Source organism: Branchiostoma floridae, chromosome 8 (genome assembly GCF_000003815.2).
Source record: "Branchiostoma floridae strain S238N-H82 chromosome 8, Bfl_VNyyK, whole genome shotgun sequence".
Classification (NCBI taxonomy): domain Eukaryota; kingdom Metazoa; phylum Chordata; class Leptocardii; order Amphioxiformes; family Branchiostomatidae; genus Branchiostoma; species Branchiostoma floridae.
In genome coordinates, this window is record NC_049986.1 from 8,490,118 (window position 1) to 8,510,307 (window position 20,190).

At 43.2% G+C, this 20,190-nt stretch overlaps 1 protein-coding gene across 1 annotated transcript in view; it reads left to right on the forward strand.

Annotated features, from left to right (window-relative positions):
• Positions 1 to 20,099, forward strand: part of LOC118421408 (solute carrier family 2, facilitated glucose transporter member 5-like) — a 21,759-nt gene extending 1,660 nt beyond the window's left edge. Inside the window, exons 2-14 of the mRNA XM_035828676.1 lie at positions 701 to 791; positions 1,609 to 1,704; positions 3,320 to 3,483; positions 9,047 to 9,171; positions 9,799 to 9,939; positions 10,719 to 10,856; positions 11,871 to 12,061; positions 12,838 to 12,948; positions 15,745 to 15,849; positions 16,576 to 16,666; positions 17,065 to 17,181; positions 18,353 to 18,480; positions 19,739 to 20,099. Of these exons, the coding sequence (XP_035684569.1) occupies positions 735 to 791; positions 1,609 to 1,704; positions 3,320 to 3,483; positions 9,047 to 9,171; positions 9,799 to 9,939; positions 10,719 to 10,856; positions 11,871 to 12,061; positions 12,838 to 12,948; positions 15,745 to 15,849; positions 16,576 to 16,666; positions 17,065 to 17,181; positions 18,353 to 18,480; positions 19,739 to 19,939 (1,665 nt within the window). The 5' untranslated portion in view covers positions 701 to 734 and the 3' untranslated portion in view covers positions 19,940 to 20,099. The remainder of the gene's footprint in view (positions 1 to 700; positions 792 to 1,608; positions 1,705 to 3,319; positions 3,484 to 9,046; positions 9,172 to 9,798; positions 9,940 to 10,718; positions 10,857 to 11,870; positions 12,062 to 12,837; positions 12,949 to 15,744; positions 15,850 to 16,575; positions 16,667 to 17,064; positions 17,182 to 18,352; positions 18,481 to 19,738) is intronic.
• The last annotated feature ends 91 nt before the right edge of the window (positions 20,100 to 20,190 follow it).

Consider the following 20,190-nt stretch of genomic DNA (forward strand, 5'->3'; position numbering starts at 1 on the left):
TTGGGATCCGTAAGTCGTAAAGCACTGCCTCAATACGAACTCGTAGGGAATCCGACAGATTTTGGAGCAAGCAAACACCCTGTAGGCAAAACTGCAGGCAAAACTTTGTGTGCCATCGGGCTGCGGATTCGCCACGGTAGGTGACATTCGCGCTGTCTACGTGCCAAAACGTGGACAATCTTTTGGGATCCGTAAGTCCGTAAGCGCCGCCTCAATACGAACTCGTAGGGAATCCGACAGATTTTGGAGCACGCAAACACCCTGTAGGCAAAACTGCAGGCAAAACTTTGTGTGCCATCGGGCTGCGGATTCGCCACCGTACGTGCCATTCCCGCTGTCTACGTGCCAAAACGTGGGCAATCTTTTGGGATCCGTAAGTCCGTAAGCGCCGCCTTAATACGAACTCGTAGGGAATCCGACAGATTTTGGAGCACGCAAACACCCTGTAGGCAAAACTGCAGGCAAAACTTTGTGTGCCATCGGGCTGCGGATTCGCCACCGTACGTGCCATTCCCGCCGACGTGCCTGCCCTGTACAGCCTGAACGTTTTCAGAAATACGTGGCGGACGTGGCCTCCCAAAAAGAACGTACGGACAAATTACACGTCCGGCGGGTTGTGCCCTTAGCTTTAGTTAAACCCAAAGCCTAACACTATCCCAAACCCAAAACTAACTCCACTCACATGCACTCTTTTCCTTAGCAAACGACGACTTAAGGAGGGAGTAGAATAAGAAATGAAGAGACACGGCAACACCAAAACCGAGGTGAACTTCTCTGAAGCCACGAAAGGGGTAAGTACAAGATAATGTAATATAAAATGATATGTTATTCAGATATCATAATATGAAATTTCTTGAAACTGGAACACTAGTATTCTCACACCTCTTTTTAAATCAGGTGATACTTCTAATGTGGATAACTACAGAAGAATCTCAATATCAAGCTGTCTATCCAAATTGTTCACATTCCTTTTAATCACTCGAAGACGAACGTCACTTTATTATGGATTGTTCACGATATGAGGATAAACGCACAAAGTTGTTCACATTACTTTCCCTTTGCTCTTTAGAATTTTACACTTTCCGTTCGATAGATGGATTCAACTACATTCTGGGAGGCGATATTCTGGGAGGCGATAGCCTTTTTTTTACTGTGTATAAATAGGCAAATATATCAGAGACTGTGTGTACTTTAGAATCAGTAGTGTAAATGACCCACTAGACTCAACATTAGCCTGACTAAAATCACGCCCCTAGCGGCCGGCCCTACGATTGCCGCCTCCCTCGGGGGGAGGGGGTCATTAAGCCCAGCCGGCGAGAGCTTGTGTAAACACAGGCTAGACTCAACATGTTATCTATTCTATTTTACCTTTTTACATAAGGTGCATTGGAAGAGTCCGTTCTTGCATGGGGGGATTTTTTTAAGATTTATTTTTGGGCTAAATGTGATTAGTAGAAGTTATTTTTAAGCTAAAGTGTTCCATTTCTGCACATGGGTGATTTCGGACTAGTCTATTCTTGAATGGGGAGGGAGATGGCTTAAATTTGCTGTATTTGCTCTCGAGCAAATGTCGGCCTTTCTAGTGAATAGATAAATCTTGACTTTCAGAAGTTGACTTTCCTTCTTGCCTTCTGTGTGGGTATCGCCGCACTGGGGCCTTTCCAGTACGGATACACCGTCGGTGTGCTGAATTTACCTGAACAGGTACGTGAATATCACCCATCATTTGTTAAATTATTCAATATTCTTGCTCTGAAGTGAAATTAATACATTTTAGAAAGCTCATCTTTTTAATCTAAAGATTGTGTACTGTATATTTTATGTCAAACACGATCCGACGCAAGTACATGTTTCAATGATTGTAAATAGAGCAGATTTCCATATGAGCATAAGATATTTTTGTCATTGACTTGCTTGTCCGGGGTGTTCATGATGATTTTCATCAGTTACTAAAAAAACTGAATAGAAAAATGTCCCCGTAGTTTCAGAGCAACCTGCTAGGGAGACCAGATATACACCATATATCCCTTATGTCACAAGCTATCTGCCATCAAAAAACCAAGACCATATAACATCCAGTTCAAAAGATCCAAAAAATGATTTTCTGCTGCAGTACCAAGGTCACATACCAGGGGGCCCAACATTGACCTTGACCTTTGTCCAACACCTATCCACAAACCAAATATCATTGTAATCCATTTAGAGGTTCTTGAGTTATGCTCACTACAAAAATCTGGACACACAGACAGACACACAGACAGACACACACACACAGACAGACACACCCAAAAGTATATCTCAATTTTTCATAGAGATAATTAGGTAACGGTCAGATGTTTCACACAGTATCAGGAAACACAGCGATCACCAACCTTCTCATAAGCAGAAGCTTTTGGCCTCCCTTGCACTGTTATGTTCTTTCTTTAATTCACTGTGTCATGTATGTATTGATTGCCGATTGTTTTCAAGTGCGAAACAAATAAACAAAAAAATAAACAAAACCAAAGACAGCGAGTACTGTCTGAACCTTAGAATTCAAACCGTTCCTTAACCATTTGCAGATCTAAACTTCATCGACGAATCCCTACTCTTATAACAAGTTTGATGGCGACTTGAACGGGTTTGAGGTGTGGACCTCCATTATCAACAGCTGTAGTTATTTACACCGACACCGGTACCGTCTTGTTTTACCAAAAACAATAAGGTCCATTACCATTCCTCTATTTCTAATATCTTTACTTGCTGTACGAGGGGCGTTCAATAAAGTAATAACTCTGACCCACTTCCAGTTGTCTGATCTAGATGAAATTTTGCATGTGTAATGATTCATATCTCTATAGTTTATGTTGCAAAAACAGCTCTGAACTTGTGGTTTCTATTTGAACTGAGTTAGGTGTGAAATGGACCAGGTGTGAAATGGAGCCAGTTGAGTGTCGCGCAGTGATCCGGTATTTGTATTTGAAAGGACGCACACCAAAGGAGACTTTTGATGAAATGAAAGAAACTTATGGTGATGATGCCCCATCATATGACCTTGTAAAACGCTGGCATCCTGAATTCAAACATGGCCGGAAGTCTGTGGAAACAGCTCCCAGACCTGGTCTTCTGCCATTGATGAGGCATCTGTTGGAGGACCAACACCGGGTGTCCTACAAAAACGGTGTCCAGAGCTGCATCAATCGATGGGAGAAATGCATAACTCTGGGTGATTCCTATAACGAGAAAGACTAATAACTGTGCCAAGTTTCATTAATCTCCTGCTATGGAAAATGAGTCAGAGTTATTACTTATTGAACGCCCCTCGTATAACCCGTTACAGGAGCTCAAGAAATTCTATAATGAGTCGTACTTTCACATGTTTGGAGTCGAACTGGGCAGCGATCAGTTGACAATCCTGTGGTCCTCCACCGTGTCCATCTATTGCCTGGGTGGACTGGTCGGCTCACTTCTGGTTGGGCCTCTCACCGGGTCATTTCTTGGAAGGTACGTGCAAGGAACTACATTTCAACACCTTATAGAAATCTCTAACTTTCAAACCAACAAAAAGGGTTTTGACGCAAATCTTCGACTGTGCGACACCAGTGTATCCACAGATTCTATAGCACGCTGCACAGGTTTCGTATTATATGAGGGTGATTCAAAAAGTAAGGGCATTGGTTTTATAAAAGGCTCGTCTTTTCATCGAATGAGTTGTAATTTGGCACAAAAGTAATGGCATATTTCCTCTTGACATTGAAATATCTCAAGTTGTTGTTTAGGAACTTTAGAATTTTATGAGCTACTGAGTTGATTTCAAGATAACCACAAACTTACAAGCTAGTCAGACGATCAGTTCTTCGAAATCTGACCTACTTACAGGAAGCCTTAAGTACAGCTAAACAAAGAAGAGTTCAGAGACCTCATACCTCCATGAAATACTGTATTCTGATTATGTAAATTTTGGAATTTGAAATTGCTATTTGGCATATCTTATTGCGTAGATGTCTAACCTTTAAGAGTGTCGATTTCAAGCTGAACTGCTGTTTTCTCCCAACAGGTGACAAAGGGTGTGGTCAGCTTGAAATCTGAACAGCAAATTTGAATATTTCAATCTTAGGAGGATATATGTCTTTACCTTTGTGCCAAATTTCAACTCATTTCGATGAAAAATGAGCTTGTTATGAAGCCAATGGAATTACCTATTAGACTCCGCCTCGAATATGGACAAGGGACTAGTGAGCAGTGGGTCAAATGTAGGAAATAATTTGTGGCTTCCTCCGTCTCCCATTATAGATGAATTTTCAACTTAAGATTTAACGATCTTGTTTGAACTCGGAATCAAGTTGCACGTTGACAATGTGGATGGATGCAATCACGAATTACAACTCATGAAGCCGTGCATGGCAAAACGTTTCACTTCAGTCAACTGCAGGAAATAATGAATGAATGAAGACCTTTATTGCACATTTTTGCCCCACTGGGCTAAGTACAGGTCATATGGTAACAATCATATATATGCAACTAGAAAGGCCGACATTTGCTTAAGAGCAAATACAGCATATTTCAGCCATACCCCTTCCCACGCAACATTGGACTGTTCCAAATCACCCCTGCGCAAAAATTGAACATCCTCTTAACAGTACATTATCCCCCAAAGTGGACTGGTATTGTGAATTGATTCCAGGTAAAAACAGTGCTTGCTTCTATTTTTCAGAAAATGACAATAATAACACCTTCCATTCAGAAAATTTTCATCATGACTGAAAATTGTTGAATGACTTCATGTAATGTCATTAACAATTTTCAGTACGATAACTAGGTGTAAGTTTAAAAAAGCATAAGCTCCTTGTGATGTGGGTACATTTATTATTGCAGTGAACTTTTTTTATTCAAGTAGGGCATACGATTTAATAATTATCAAGCAGGTGCAGGTACTGTAGGAGCGTTTGTTTTCTTCAAGCTGTAAAACTGTTAAACTGTTTTACATTGTATGCAATCGGCCATCGAGCCTATTCTTATTTTAGTTTAACAACTTCCTGCCAGACCCGGAAGATACGATTGAACCTTGTTCGAGGATTTATTTTCGTCTGTCTGGTCAGTCTGTTCATACCCTGGCGCTGAGAGTGTTTTGTTGGGCTGAAACTCTGGCAGTTTAAAGTTACTTACAATTTAAATGTTCAAAGTTTATGTCAAACAACAACAGCACTAGGAAATGTGGCCACTATAGACAGGTGGTCACTATAGAGAAAATGCTGATCTATTGACTAGGAGCCATACGTTACACATGATTTCAGTACACTGATCATTAATCATATAAACATTGCACAGGTAAGCCAATTGTTTAGATGTACAATTAAGTTCAAATAATTCTGAAGAGAAATATTGATGAGAAAATAATCATCCTCGCCACTGTCTAACTTATGATTACGTATCAAAAGTAAACGCAGATTTTCTAACTAACGCACCTTTCGCCGACTTCATCAAAGGACCGCCGGCTATCAATCAAACACGGCTGTTGATAAGACTTAGAGTTTCAAACAGTCATGTGCTGTGTGCCAGTTGACAGCGAACTTCATGCTACGTGATGTTTTACATTGCTTGGACCTTCTTTCCTACAGCGGTGCTTCTACAAAATATTTAGACTGTAACACTGAGTCCCACATGTTTTATAGAATAGAATTTGACGCAGAACAGCGTATTTTGCTGGGTATTTTTCTTGAAACATGTCCGTGGGAATATCAGCGAGGCGGCGACGTAGGGATATCAGACCGTCAACAAAAGTCGCACGGCGGCTAACGGCGCAGCGAAGATACTAGCGCTATAAATAAGCGCTTCAACTAAGGATGGCAACCCGTACAATATTTTTGTTTACTGTTGAGCTAAGTAAAGTTTGTTGTTTATGAGGTTTTAGTTGTCTTTGAAGCTTTGACCCGAAATATTTTAAAGTCAAACTGCTGAAGAGAAGTAAGTGACTGCTACGATTATCGTAGATATGGCCCTAAAAAAACTGATAAAAGAAGCCTTCTCAATAGTCTAAAATGCAAGAGCTTCCGGGGGGGCTTCGCCCACCTGCCCCCCCCCCCCCCCCCCCGAGTGGCCCTGCCCCTGGACCCCGCCAGGGACATTCGGCGGCCCCCGGACCCCAGTCCGACGCTTTGAAAAAATCCTGGCGAGAAGTCTGTACGGCTTGAGTCTTCAAGTTAACGTATTGTGTGGTCCCGCTTATGAATATTAATTAGCCTTCGCTTTCCTCTTCGCTGATTGGCTGAACCATTAATTGAATTAACTCTTCCTGCCGGCTAGACGCAGGTGCAGATGTTGTCTCTGTGGGGTGAACGTCCGAAAGGTCATGGCATGGAGAACGAAAGAAAACCAATTTCCCCTACAAAAAGTGCTGTAATTAAGCCTTTTACAGTACTTTATGCCAAAAATTTTACTTGGATCATTTTACCGACTATCTTATGCCTATCTATACCAAATGTTACTCATACCAGGGTACAGGGGTGCAAAATATACCGTTATAAGACCGTCAACAACAGTCGCACGGAGCTAACAGCGCAGCGAAAATACCATCGCTAGCGTTTCAACTTCGGATAACAAGTTATAAGTACTGTTGAACTCAGTAACGTTAAAGTTTGTTTTTAGTTGCCTTTGACGGTTTGACCTGAAATAGTGTTACGCTAAACTCCTGAAGAGAAGTTAAGTGACTGCTGCGATTATCATAGATATGCCCCTAAGAACTGATACAATATAAAGCCTTCTGAATAGTCTAAAATGCGAGAGCCTTAGGCGGGCTTCGCTCCCCCTGGCAGGAACACTGCTATATACGGGATCATGAGGCCCCGCTTATGAATATTAATTAGCCTTTGGCCTCCTCTTCGCTGATTGGCTAGGTCTTTGATTCAATTAACTCGCCGGCTGACGCGCACAGGTGTGGCTCTGTGCGGGGTCACGGAAGGTCACGTCAGGAGGCCAAAAGAAAACAAATTTCCCCTCAGAAAAGTGCCAAAATTAATCATTTTAAAAGTTATTTATGTCAAAAATTTTACTTGAATCTTGTTACCAAGTATCTAATGCCTATCTATACCAAATTTCAGGTCATTTAATTGTAATACCAGGGAACAGGAGCCAAAAGTGTCCTTTTTTGGTCAAAAATTGGCCAAAAATCGCAAAAATAAGCATTTTGTTGCACTGTACACCAAAAGTGTTATTGAATTTATATGAAGGGATTATCAAGGCACATCTGTGTCAAATTTCAGCTCATTCGGTTGCAATACCAAGGTACAGGAGCCAAAAGTGTCCTTTTTTGGTCAAAAATTAGTCAAAAAATCGCAAAAATAAGCATTTTGTTGCACTGTACACCAAAAGTGTTATTGAATTTGTATGGGGGCATTATCAAGGCACATCTCTGTCAAATTTCAGCTCATTTGGTTGTAATACCAGGGTACAGGGGCCAAAAGTGTCCTTTTTTGGTCAAAAATTGGTCAAAAAATCGCAAAAATAAGCATTTTGTTGTACTGTACACCAAAAGTGTTATCGAATTTATATGGGGGCATTATCAAGGCACATCTCTGTCAAATTTCAGCTCATTTGGTTGTAATACCAGGGTACAGGGGCCAAAATATACAGTTTTGGTCTAAAATTGAACAAAAAATCTCAATAAAATCATTTTAGAGGCAGATATGAAAAAAACTGAGAAAAAAGCATCAAGGTATTGGCCCATTCTACCCCTGTGCCAAATTTCAGGTCATTCGGTCCAGGAACGGCGGAGATGAATCACTTTGAAGATTTGACAGGAGAAAGAAGAAGAAGAAGAAGAAAGAAAGAAGAAACATTACGAATACAATATATTTCACCATACTATGTATGGCTGAAATATAACAATGGAAACAACCATACACATCTAACGTTATATATGCGGATATGCGTCTAAACTATTCTAGGACATTCGACTTCCTCTCGCTTCTTGGTAATTGCATAAATGTAGCTAGCTGTATGTTTGGTTAGAGTTGGTTTATCAAAAGCTATCAGGAATATGAATTTCTCTTTACTGTTCAAGTGTCTGAAGTGGGGATATTTACTCAACACATATATAGTCAAATAGAACGCTACTATCGCTATCATACAAAGGACAATCTACAGTAAAATGAACTTCATCTTCTACTTTAATAAACTATAGAATTGGCAGATTCTTTGCTCTAGAGTAGTGTGGTTAATTTACTTATGTCTTCCTGATTCAATTCGTAATTTGTGACAACTGATTCTTAGTTTTGTGATGGCAGATCTGTGTACATTGGCAATCTTATAATATTCTTCTTCGTTATAAGATTGTTTTGATACTAATGAAACGGCAGTGTTCACTGAGAGCTAGTTTCCATGTCTGTCTTCCAGACTTCTACGTGGTTTACATACTTTTAACCGAAGTCAATGATTTGTCTTCCAACAAGTGTGAAGTGGTCACCCGAACGTCTGCTATAATAGCACCAGTTTTACCATGTTAGTTGTTTAGCAGAAGTGAGGTGACTGTATCGCGAATCAAAACCTACTAAATCAACGCATGATCAACAATGCTTGAAGCGATGGCCGCTCACGAAAGAAGAAAAATACATGGATATAGCAAATTTTAGCTACCGCCGAGCCATGACCAAACTAACGATCAGCGATCACCCACTGGAAATTGAAGCTGGTAGATATAACCGAACTCCTCCTGATATGATAGACTATGTATATTTTTCGATAAGAGTCTCATGTATGTAGAAAACGAAGTACACTTTGTCCTAGAGTGTTCACTGTACAACGATCTGCGAAACGCATTCGTTAATGCTGCACATGTAGATAAAAAATATGCGCAACTAACGAAGGAAGATCTGTCATCATCTAACTACGACATACTTGAAAAACTCTTTAAGTTCGTCTACACATGCTTTAAGAAGAGAGAAGAAGCACGTAATTTGTAGTATATGTATAGCTTTCCGATTACTCCCTATGTACCAAACTGACTGCATTTAGCCCCAATGGGCCAACAAACTCCATTGTCATTGTCATTGCCTTTATACCTTGTTACCAGAAAATGGACAATGGTGTCCATCAACCTGCTGTCTGTCTCGGGGGCGCTGCTGATGTGGGGCTCCAAGATGCAGACGTCATTTCAGATGATCATCGTGGGGAGGACCATCATGGGGGTGCACAATGGTACGGTCCATCAAGTCTCACGGGTTTGGTGTGACTTTCTGTAGCCTAGTTATAGAACACTGAACACTAATGGAAATCTGTATTGGCGATAATGTAAAAATAGGCAAGCTCAGGGTGTCATCCGTGAACATTCCAGGTCATAAGAACTCACACCACACAGTAGCCCGCTATCTCAAGTGTTCAAAAGTCTGATTTTTAAAAATTCCGACCAGCGGAACTCATCGCAGCTGTCAAATATGTCGCCATCTTTGCTATTCCTGACGTCATTTTAGGGACTGACCACTTCAAATTAGGGGTCGTCACAGGCCTAAAAATGAACCAAAACCTTGTTTTTTTACCTAATCTGAGCGTCTGCACCCTACACTGTCTCATCAATATGAAATTTCTCTTACATTCTTCTGCTACAAGTAAAAAATATGCTAAAATACTGTATGGACTCAATTTGGGCCTTCTGCGGCTGCGTCAATTAGGGTCATTGCCTATACCCATATACTATACGAGGCTTTATTTCCGGTAGAAGACTGTGTATCTGGTACGTCGCGTACTTGGCTGCACAATTTTTCGGATAACTGTGTTCTGAGACCTTAAAAGTGGCTGTCACATTTAAGATTTTGTTTTTTGGACCAGGCTGTGCCATCATGGTGGTTTCAATGTACCTGGCCGAGGTGTCACCACCCAACCTGCGCGGGGCTCTGGGAACCACCCAGGGGGTCTTCCTAACCACCGGTATTCTGGTCTCCCAGATATTGGGGCTTCAGCAGATTCTTGGTAAGTGAGTGAGCATACGTGGATAATTTCATCACATTTGTGAATAGATAAATAATATAAGATCATAAATTTCTTTGATACGATCGATACCAGGAGGTATCTACCTATAAACGCTTCCGTGGTCCTTTCGGTACCTTCCTTAAGCCCCGTTTACAATTCATGCGGACGCCGGCCGAATTTGTAGATCGGTCAGAGCTCGCCGAAAATCAACATCGCCCGAGCATCGGCTTTACTTTTTATCAAATAATCTGCACCGTTACAAATTGGACGGGGCTCGGTGTTTCCCTCCGGAAAGTTCAAGTCATTGTTTTTTCTGCTTTTTTGGTGCGCAACTGACATCACACGGAGGTTTAAATACCAACGGACGAGCTGTTAAAAGTCGCCCGAAGCCCGCGTAATCGCCCAAACGCCGGTCATACTCCGGCCGAAAATGCCCATTTGGAGCTTGCTGACAAGTCGGCCGAGCTGAATTATTGATTTGTAAAGCCGGCTTTACGGCACTGATAAATCATGACCGTGTTCGAGGGGATACGAGCTTGGTCATGTTTGGGACCGCATTCTGCCCACTGCAGCGCCACCTAGTTAATCCGGTAATTATTGTCCCGAGGAAAGTAGCATAAGTGTATCGAAACGTTTGCCATTACAGTCCTCACGGAAGTAACTTATGACACAACGTCTGATGTTTGTTCTTTTTCTAAGGAAACCCTGCCTTGTATTCAAACTAATTCGTTCAATACTAGCTTCATAGTTCTAACATCTTATTTGTTTACCATGAAAAGGAAGTGAAGAGAGATGGCCGTATCTGCTGGGTTTTTATGTCATCCCTGCTGTCCTCCAGTCCTTCTGCATGATGTTTCTTCCCGAGAGCCCAAGGTGTCTGCTCATAGATAAAGACGACCTAGAAGCTTCCAGGAGAGGTATGGAAAACACACTCTATTACCCTTGGCTTTGGTATGATAAGATGTGAGATGTTACTGGTGAATGCATGATAATGGTGCCATTGTCATTCAAAGTGCAATATGACAAATTATATTTGTAACATAGGCTATGTCTATTATCATAAGGCCACAGCAAGTAAATTTTATGGATGACATCAACGCGCGCATTAATTTTCGCCTGATTTCAGAAAAAAAAACAAGAATTTTTTTTCTGCAGGGATGGTCAACATGACGATAAAGTACCAAAATGAACAAATATATTGTGTTGTAGCCTAATAAATGTACTTGTAGAAGTGACACTTGCGAGGTACTCAGGACTGTAGCTGTAAAAATGAAACTTATTGGATAGTTGTAAAAGTGACACCAATATGGAAGCCATGAGTGTGGTTACCAACTTTGCCAGTCTACCACACTATTGTCACTTTTACCACCAGTACATATATACCTGTCTTAAATACAGGAATGAATGTCTTGTTGGCTCTGATACCATGTTTTGTCCCTTTAGTTCTTTTTACAAGAGTCATCACAACTTTATGGTGCCTAATTTTGAAAATGTAGCCATCTTGTTGTTTTTCTCACCCATCTTGTTTCTTTTCGCCCTATCGCACTATTTTTGCAGTCTGCAGAGGATGTCATCCATAAAATTTACTTGCTGTGGCCTAACTCTGAATTACTATGATTTGCGGCAATGAATAATTGGTAAAAGACAATGACCGAGAACACCAAATGGACACCACTTGGGAACGAATTGCACTTTCATTGAATTTTCCCTTTCAGATATCGCTTACAATGCTAAAATAAGTGTTTTTTTGTGATATGGAAATTCTTAACGTACTTCAGCATTGTGTGGCTCTACATTTGACAAAATGCCCGTGCAGTTTCATAATGCATGAAACCCAAAGGAAATCCTCAAACCAGGGAGGTATGGTATGGAGGTGAGAGCACTTTCTTCATGACCTAATGTGACACTCTATTCATGATCTTTGCCATCAGCCCTTGTGAAGCTGCAGGGAGCACACATCAACCAAGATGTCTACATGCAGGAGATGAAGACTGAGCACGAGAACGAACTGAAGGAGCCGAAAATGAGCTTACTAACCCTGGTCAAGTCTCGTTCCCTGCGTCCTCAGCTGTTGATCTGCGTCGTGGTCTGGCTTGGGCAACAGTTTTGTGGAAGCTATGCGGTACGACGTCACCGCATGTATCTCTTAAGCTACGGGCACATCCCGCCGTACGTGCAATTTGTCAGTCCATTTTTTTGGGAGGCCACGTCCGCCACGTATTCCTGAAAACGTTCAGGCCGTACAGGGCAGGCGCGTCGCCCGTACTGGTACGTTCTGGAAGCGAATCCGCAGCCCGATGGCACACAAAATTTTGCCTGCAAGTAAAGTTCTACGGCGTGTCTGTGTGCTCCAAAATCCGTCGGATTCCCTACGAGTTCGTACGGAGGCGGTACACTCCACTTACGGATCCCACATGATTGCCCACGTTTTGGTACGTAGACAGCACGTATTTGCACGTACGGCGGGTTGTGCCCTTAGTTTTAAAGCTATGATAACTAATGGTGGACAAAATGCTTTGCACACAGCCAAGATACGTTCACACATGCCAACATTTCGATAGACCTTCTACTACCTTCCTCATGGCAATACTGACCGCTCTTCTACTTAGTACATGTACACCTACTAGCTACAGTCCTGCAGTCCTTTAGCGTTTAGGGTTAATTGGTGTTCTCAAAAAAAAAAAAAAGATTTGTTTTCGGGAACTCCAGCTTTCTCACTATCATTCTGGACGCGAATTGCCTTCTAGTTGGAGTATGACTATTAGAAAATACCAGACTTTATTTGGGAAAAAATAGATGTGTAACCATTTTTCTCGTCTTCCCTCAAATGATAGCATGATGCCGATTTAGGTTCTGGATGGATGTTCTTTAACTTACACAATTAACGACATTTTTCAGATATTATACTACTCCACGTCGATCTTCCTCAGTGCGGGGGTTCCTGAGGAGTATAGTGACTACGCGACCATCGGGGTGGGCGGGATCAACGTGCTGACGACAGTTGTCTTCGTAAGACCTAATTATAACGCTAGTTCACCTTTATCTGTGGGGTGACCTTTATCCGTTGTCTTTAAAAACAGCACATTTAGGAGTTCTAAGCCTGCAGACAGTGGTTTCAAATTTGCAGTATTTTCAAAATATTCCGATTTTCTGTCGACTTCATATCCCTATTAATAAAATAAATACGTTTTTTTTTACAGACAACGAATGTAGGTTACCCTTGGATAAAGGTGAACCAGCGTTACGTCACATTTGCAAACCGGGGCCCGGTCGGTCAGCTTTCAGGAACGAAAAGTATGATATAAAAGTACACGCAAGACGTACAGAGAATAGTCGCGGGCATTATTTGTGTATATCTCAGGTATAGATTTCTATTGTTCGTTTCCACAAACAGCCCGGTCGGGCCCCGGTAATGTGACGTTAGCCTAAGGTGGCTCGGGGGCGGAATCGTTAGAGTCCAAACTTGTTAATCTGCATCTGCCTACGATACCCCCAAATGACCCCGGGAGGGGCAAAAGTAGGGGGGGGAGCTGAGGCTCCCGGGTTAGGGGCGGGCAGGCCCCCCGCCTGGCACGGAAGTGCTCAAGTTGGGAGCGCTACAAACCGTGCCAGGCAGGGCATTCCACTCGGGAATTGTGCGTGGGAAAAAAGAATGTTTGTAGATATCGGTGCGTGCAAATATGTGTTGATATTTGAAGTCGTGACTACCCCGGGTGCGCCCTTGGGCAGGCTTCAGAATATTGCTGGCGTCTATGTTAATATTATTGTTGACTACTTTATAGAAAAAGGTGAGGCGGGCGTTCCTCCTCCTTTCGGAGAGAGGGCGCCACTGCAGGTCTGAAAGCATTTGTGTCACGCTGCTAGTCTGCCGGTAGTCATTTAGGGTCACCCGGGCTGCCCTGCGCTGGACGGCCTCCACCGCCTGTATCCCTTTGTTGGTGTACGGGTCCCAGACGATGGCACTATATTCCAAGTGAGGCCGTACCAGCGCTTTGTAACAAGTGGCCTTGACCCTAGATGGACAATGGGTCAAGTTGCGCCGAATGACTCCTAGGACCTTACCAGCTTTGCTAGTGGCGTGGTTGATATGGGTGTCCCACCGCAAATCGTCGGACAGTTGTACTCCAAGATAGGGGTGGGACTTAACACCGGTAAGGGCTTCTCCACAGAGGGAGTACTGAGTTATGATGGGGTGCTTTTTACGGGTGATATGGAGGATGTGACATTTAGAGGGGTTGAACGACATGAGCCAACGATTTTGCCATTCTGTTAGCGCATCGAGGTCAGACTGCAGCCCTTGTGCGTCAGAAGGCTTGCTGATAGTTCGATAAATCAAGCAATCGTCAGCAAACAGTCGAACATGTGAGTCTACGGTATCGGGTAGGTCATTAATGTAGAGCAGGAATAGCAGAGGGCCTAACACAGTACCCTGCGGAACTCCAGAGGTGACCTTGACAGCTTTAGATGTTCCACCGTCAAAGACAACCCTCTGGGTTCTCTCCGTAAGGAAGGCCCTAAGCCAAGACTGAAGGAGGCCAGAAATACCATAGTGCTCGAGCTTGCTCAGCAGACGTTCGTGTGGCACAGTATCGAATGCTTTGCTAAAGTCAAGCACCGCGGCATCGACCTGTTTGTTCTGGTCCATGTTCTTGGCCAGGTCTTGGAGGGTAAGCACCAGCTGGCTCTCGCAGGACAGACCCTTCCTGAAGCCGTGTTGCGCAGGGGACAGAATGCCATGAGCGTCTAGATGTTTCATCATGTGGCTGTGCACGATGTGTTCGAGCACTTTACCACAGACCGATGTCAGAGACACCGGCCTATAGTTTGATGGCAAGGTTCTGTCCCCCTTTTTGAAGATTGGAGCGATGTTAGCTGTTCTCCAATCTTCAGGAACATCTCCCGTGGATATTGACTGGGAGAATATGACCTGTAATATTGGCGCAATTTGTTCGGCTACGGTCTTCAGGAGGCGAGGTGGTAATCCGTCTGGTCCTGTGGCCTTGCTGGGGTTAAGACAGGAGAGCTGTTTGGCTACCCCCTCCACTGTGATGTTAAGGAAGGGGATAGTTGGAGCTTTGGGTTGGCCAAGGGTAGGAACGGTGGTCTTATCCTCCCTGGTAAAGGTCGGTAAACACTGACTCAAACTGGGCCCCCAGTGCATCAGCCTTTTCTTTGGGGTCAGATGTTAGCACCCCCTGATGTCTTAGGGCGGACGCACCAGTAGAGTCTTGAAGTTACGTTCGCGGCAATCTAATTTTTGCATTAGAGGAAAATGGAGTCTTCAATGTTCGTAGCTAAAACAGTATCAGCGCCGCAGTCACATAATAAAAGCACCTCCGAAAATAACTTCATCAGGTTGGTAGATCATAGGACATAAGAATTTTCTTTTTACACAACCAGTTTTTCTCACCTGCTGACGTTTCGATGTCTGTCAGGCATCTTCCTCAGAGCTTCTAACGGGAGTTCTGCTTCTCGCCGCTATATGTAGCCGATGTAGGTGGTGCTTTTGCGGCGATAACACAATCCCAAACGTGGCTCAGCTTGTACCCCCCTTCGTCCCGGTTCATCACTGGCGTGGACTTCCTTAACCAGACTGCTTCTTTAATCCAAAAGAAAATTCTTATGTCCAATAAAAGCACCTACACCTTAACGGACTGCCAGTACGTAGTGCTCAGACAAGGGGTAGGCGGGCGGCAGATAGAACAAGCTTTTGCGCGGTAAAGAGGTCATTGCGAAAACTGCGAACATAAAACCACCGAAAAATATTGACATTTACTGTAACAATTGCAAATGTCGTTTGTCTAGATGATGGTTGTTGACAAGGCAGGGAGGAGGGCCCTTCTTCTGTGGGGTGTCGCCATCATGGTTTTCTCACATGCTATCCTGACGGTTACCCTGGGTCTGACGGAGGTAAATGTTTTATTTTCTTTGGTTCGTTGTCTTTTTGTTCAGATCAGTAACCCGCCTCACTTATGTACCATTAACCGTCAGCGAGCCAATCAGCACCAAGGCTAGCATTCGAAGGCCAATAGGAACCTTTGTAACGTATACAGTGGGCCAATCAGCATCAAGGCTAGCACCTGAAGGTCAATAGAGACATATCTATTGACCAATCACCAATAGGAAGCTATTCACCATATACGGCGACCAAATCAGCACCGATGCTAGTAGCTGAAGGCCAATATATTAACCTGTGTCGCTGTCTGTTTTGTTTGTCTGCGTAACCGGTAACCACCTATTTTTGTACGCGTGCAATTACGAGCTGCGTAAAGCTAAGGGCACAACCCGCCGGACGTGAAATTTGTCCGTACGTTTTTCTGTGAGGCCACGTCCGCCACGTATTTCTGAAAACGTTCAAGCTGTACAAGGCCGGCGCGTCGCCATTACTGGCACGTACGGGGGGCGAATCCGCAGCCCAGTGGCACACAGAGTTTTGCCTCCGCAAAGTTCTACGGCGTGTCTGCGTGCTCCAAAATCTGTCGCATTCCCTTCGAGTTCGTGCGGAGGCGGTACTTAACACTTACGGATCCCAAAAGATTGCCCACGTTTTGACAGGTAGACAGCACGTATTTGCACGTACGGCGGGTTGTACCAACTTTCTGTTATCTACATTTGCGTCTTTGACGGTTCGCTTAGAACCTGTTCTGCGAGTGCGGCTGTCAGCAGGGTCGGTGGCCGACCGGAGTCTTAGATTCTGCTGGTGCCTGTATTCTTCCCAATGCAACAGGTATGAAGAACGAAAAGTTTGAAAACGATGACATGACAAACTTGGACGTTAGAGTCGAACTGGGGAATCAAAGCTCGACAGGCAATACGCCTTACCACTTATTGGCAGTATGCTCAAATTCGAAGACCTGTATCTGTTTATCTTCGAACGTATGTCTGTCAAAAGCATGATATTCTTATCATAAAATATCATGATTTATGAAGAAGGCCTCGTTCGTAATGCAAATTTCGTCTTTTAATCAGCATAATATGCATCTTATTGTGTTGAAATCTATCCAAGTAAATGTACCTACCAGCCAATAATGATCACATTTATCTTAATTGAAAATGACGACAACATCATTGCCCTGTGTCCTCTTACCCAAGGCCTATATTTATCATATTTTATTTTCACGACAGGTGATCCAAACGCCACGATGTCCGCTGCTGCTCCTTTCGTGAACCCGTACCAGTGGATCTCCTATCTCAGCATTGTTTTTGCAATCGTCTGCATCATCGCCTTCGCCATTGGACCAGGTACAATCAGTTCAAACCGGTATAGTGTCGCGAAATGAGACATTAAACCGTACAATGGCTTAAGGTTGTGGGACCGCGTAGCGCAGCGGGACCGTATTCGGGCCGTGACCGAGAGGTTGCGGGTTCAAATCCGGCTGCCGTGTTACCAATCTTGTGCCCTTGGGAAAGGCACTTTACACGACTTTCCCCACTTTACTCAGGTGAAAATGAGTACTTAGCTTCGGCTAGGGCCGTCCCTGGATGTCCAAATGGAGGTCTCGTGTCTGGGGAGAGCCATACCCCAGGCACGTTAAAGAACCCCCACACGTGCGATGGTGCGGTGTGCGATGGTACAAAATACTTCCGTCTAGAATTGGTGATTCTCTACAAATCACCCGGACTCCAGGAATAATAGTGACGTATCAGTCACTAATGGAGATCTGTATAACCAAACCAAACCAAACCTGTTATTTGGCGTATCTTATCACCTGGATGTCTAAATCCCAAAGACGTTTCAGCAAGAAAGTTATGGGGAAATTCCTTGATATCTGAAAATAGTCTTCTTCCATGCCTGTTGATCTCAATGCGTGGGAACATATTGGGTACATTTCTCGAATACCTTATAGTACAGTGGAAGCCGCTTAATTGCACACCCAATTTACCAGTGAATCCCGTGCAATTATCTGGCGTGTGCGATAATGCGAAGTTACCCAGTTGGACCGCACCGCCACGGGATTTTGGGATTCCGTGCAATTGACCGAAGTGTGCGTTTATCCGACGTGCAATTAACTGGCTTCCACTGTATATCGTTTCTGTTGTTTCCCTGGTGACACATGCATAGTACAGCTTCTATGAACAGACCCAAAATTCAACTGTAATACTACATGTAATAGTTCTTAGTCTTTAGTATCCCATCATGGGATTTGCTGCATTTAGCCCATATGGACAGGAACATGCAAATAAAGATCAACTAATTGAACAATCGGGTTGGTCTTTCATACCCTTAACATGCCTACGTCATCAACGGCATCAACACCTTTCTCCGTCCTACAACTTACTAGTATGTGACGTATGCGTTTTATGGGTAAATTTTCCACCCAAATGGATATAGACAGACGATTTTGATTAATTGCAAACGTTAGCAATGCCATAAAACGCTAAGCAAGCTGACGAAATTTTGGCAACTCCACAGGTCCGATCCCGTTCATCATCACTGGTGAGCTGTTCCGCCAGGGGGCGCGCCCTGCCGCCTTCATGATCGGCGGCAGTGTCAACTTTGTCGCGAATGGCGCCGTGGGATTGGTGTTCCCCATACTACAGGTGAGGACTTGATCACAATCTTCGTGTGCCCGTCATAGTATCAAGCTTTAAGACGTCAAACGACCAGACGTTTTAAACAGCATTCTGCCATCCTCCTACATGTATCTACGCAGGGGTATCCAACAGCCAAACTGCCTGTCAGGATGTGCCCTGCTCTTTCAACCGTCACCCTTAGCTCCTGACCGCCCTGCTTATAGATATTAATGAGATTACCGTTATACATGCGAGACAGCTTTTGAAAACGGAAAGCCTATTCTCTGATTGGCTGACAGCTGGAGCGTCCAGCAGGGCACATCCAGACAAGCAGTTTGGCTGTTGGATGTCGGAGGATGCATTCAGCTAGCTTTCGTCACTAACGAAAGACAATGGGCGTAAATGTCTTAAAGTTCTGACCGTTCACAAAACCCATGGTTCCTTGAGTAAGTTTCAAAGTTTGCATTTTTGTGCATATAACGTTTATGCTGAAATGATTATCACTTCATCATCATCGATAAAAAAAAACATTGATCGACTTTTCACATTAGATCTATTTTTAACATTAGATTGTTGATTATTTTAATACGTCTCGAACGTAACCATGAGCATATCAAAATCGAGAATCGAGGAAGCGTATAGAAAGCTGAAAGAAATTCTAATTCATGGCGGAATCGATATGAAAGCGAAACATTCCTGATCGACACACTTCTATCAATCAAATAAATGCATGCAAACAATGTATGAATTATCCTTGAAAAGTTTCATCAGATTGGTACGTCACTGAATAAGGGACTGTTTTTGCTTTAATCACACCAACTGTCCTGAAGAAGGTGGTAGACGGTCACCGAAACGTTAATTGGTGTGAAGAAAGCAATGGTTATGTGAAAAGAGCATTTAATGTATGATTTATTGTTCACGATATAATGACAAACGCACAGAGCTGTTCACATTACTTTCCGCTTGCTCTCAAGAATTTGCTACTCTCTGTTCGATAGATAAACTCAACTACATTCTGGGAGGCGATAACCCCCACTGTGTACAAGTAGGCAAAAATATCCACGAATGCTTATACCGTAGAACCAATAGTGTAAATGACATGCTAGATCCAATATGTTGACTTATTCATACCTATAGATATCCATATATGTCTGTTTAGTTGTACTGTAAGTAGTTGTTATACATGTAGACCTTACGAAAGTCGTACTTTTGTCGTGACAATAAATTAAAGATTTCTTGTTCTTGTATAAATCGCTTGTCAAGCACGGCCGTTTTCCATTGCCAGGCGAGGATCGGTGCCTTGACATTTCTCATCTTCATGGCGGTTTGCGTTCTGCTGTGCATCTTCGTCGCAGTCAAGGTGCCCGAGACAAGCAACAAGACATTCGAAGATATCCAAAAGCTGTTTGGTGTCCAGGAAGACGCAAGCGGAGAAGCACCCAACGACATATCGAGCGATGCTTACGAGGGCACAACGTGCTTGTAGAGCAAAACAGTGCCTTATTCATGTTCTATTGGAAAGGGAAAATGTCGTTTCTTATTTTTGTGAAAATCATTGCCATCTGCTTATATCTCAACAAAATGTCGTATTTTTATGCGTGCAGAAAACAAACTCTTAAGAATGTTATAGCTTTTCGTAAACCAAGGGAAAATGTAGCAAAGTATTCGGATGTTCCGTGTAAGAAATCACGAAATAATTTTTCAGAAATCAGTTTCTAATACAGTCCTTGACATGTA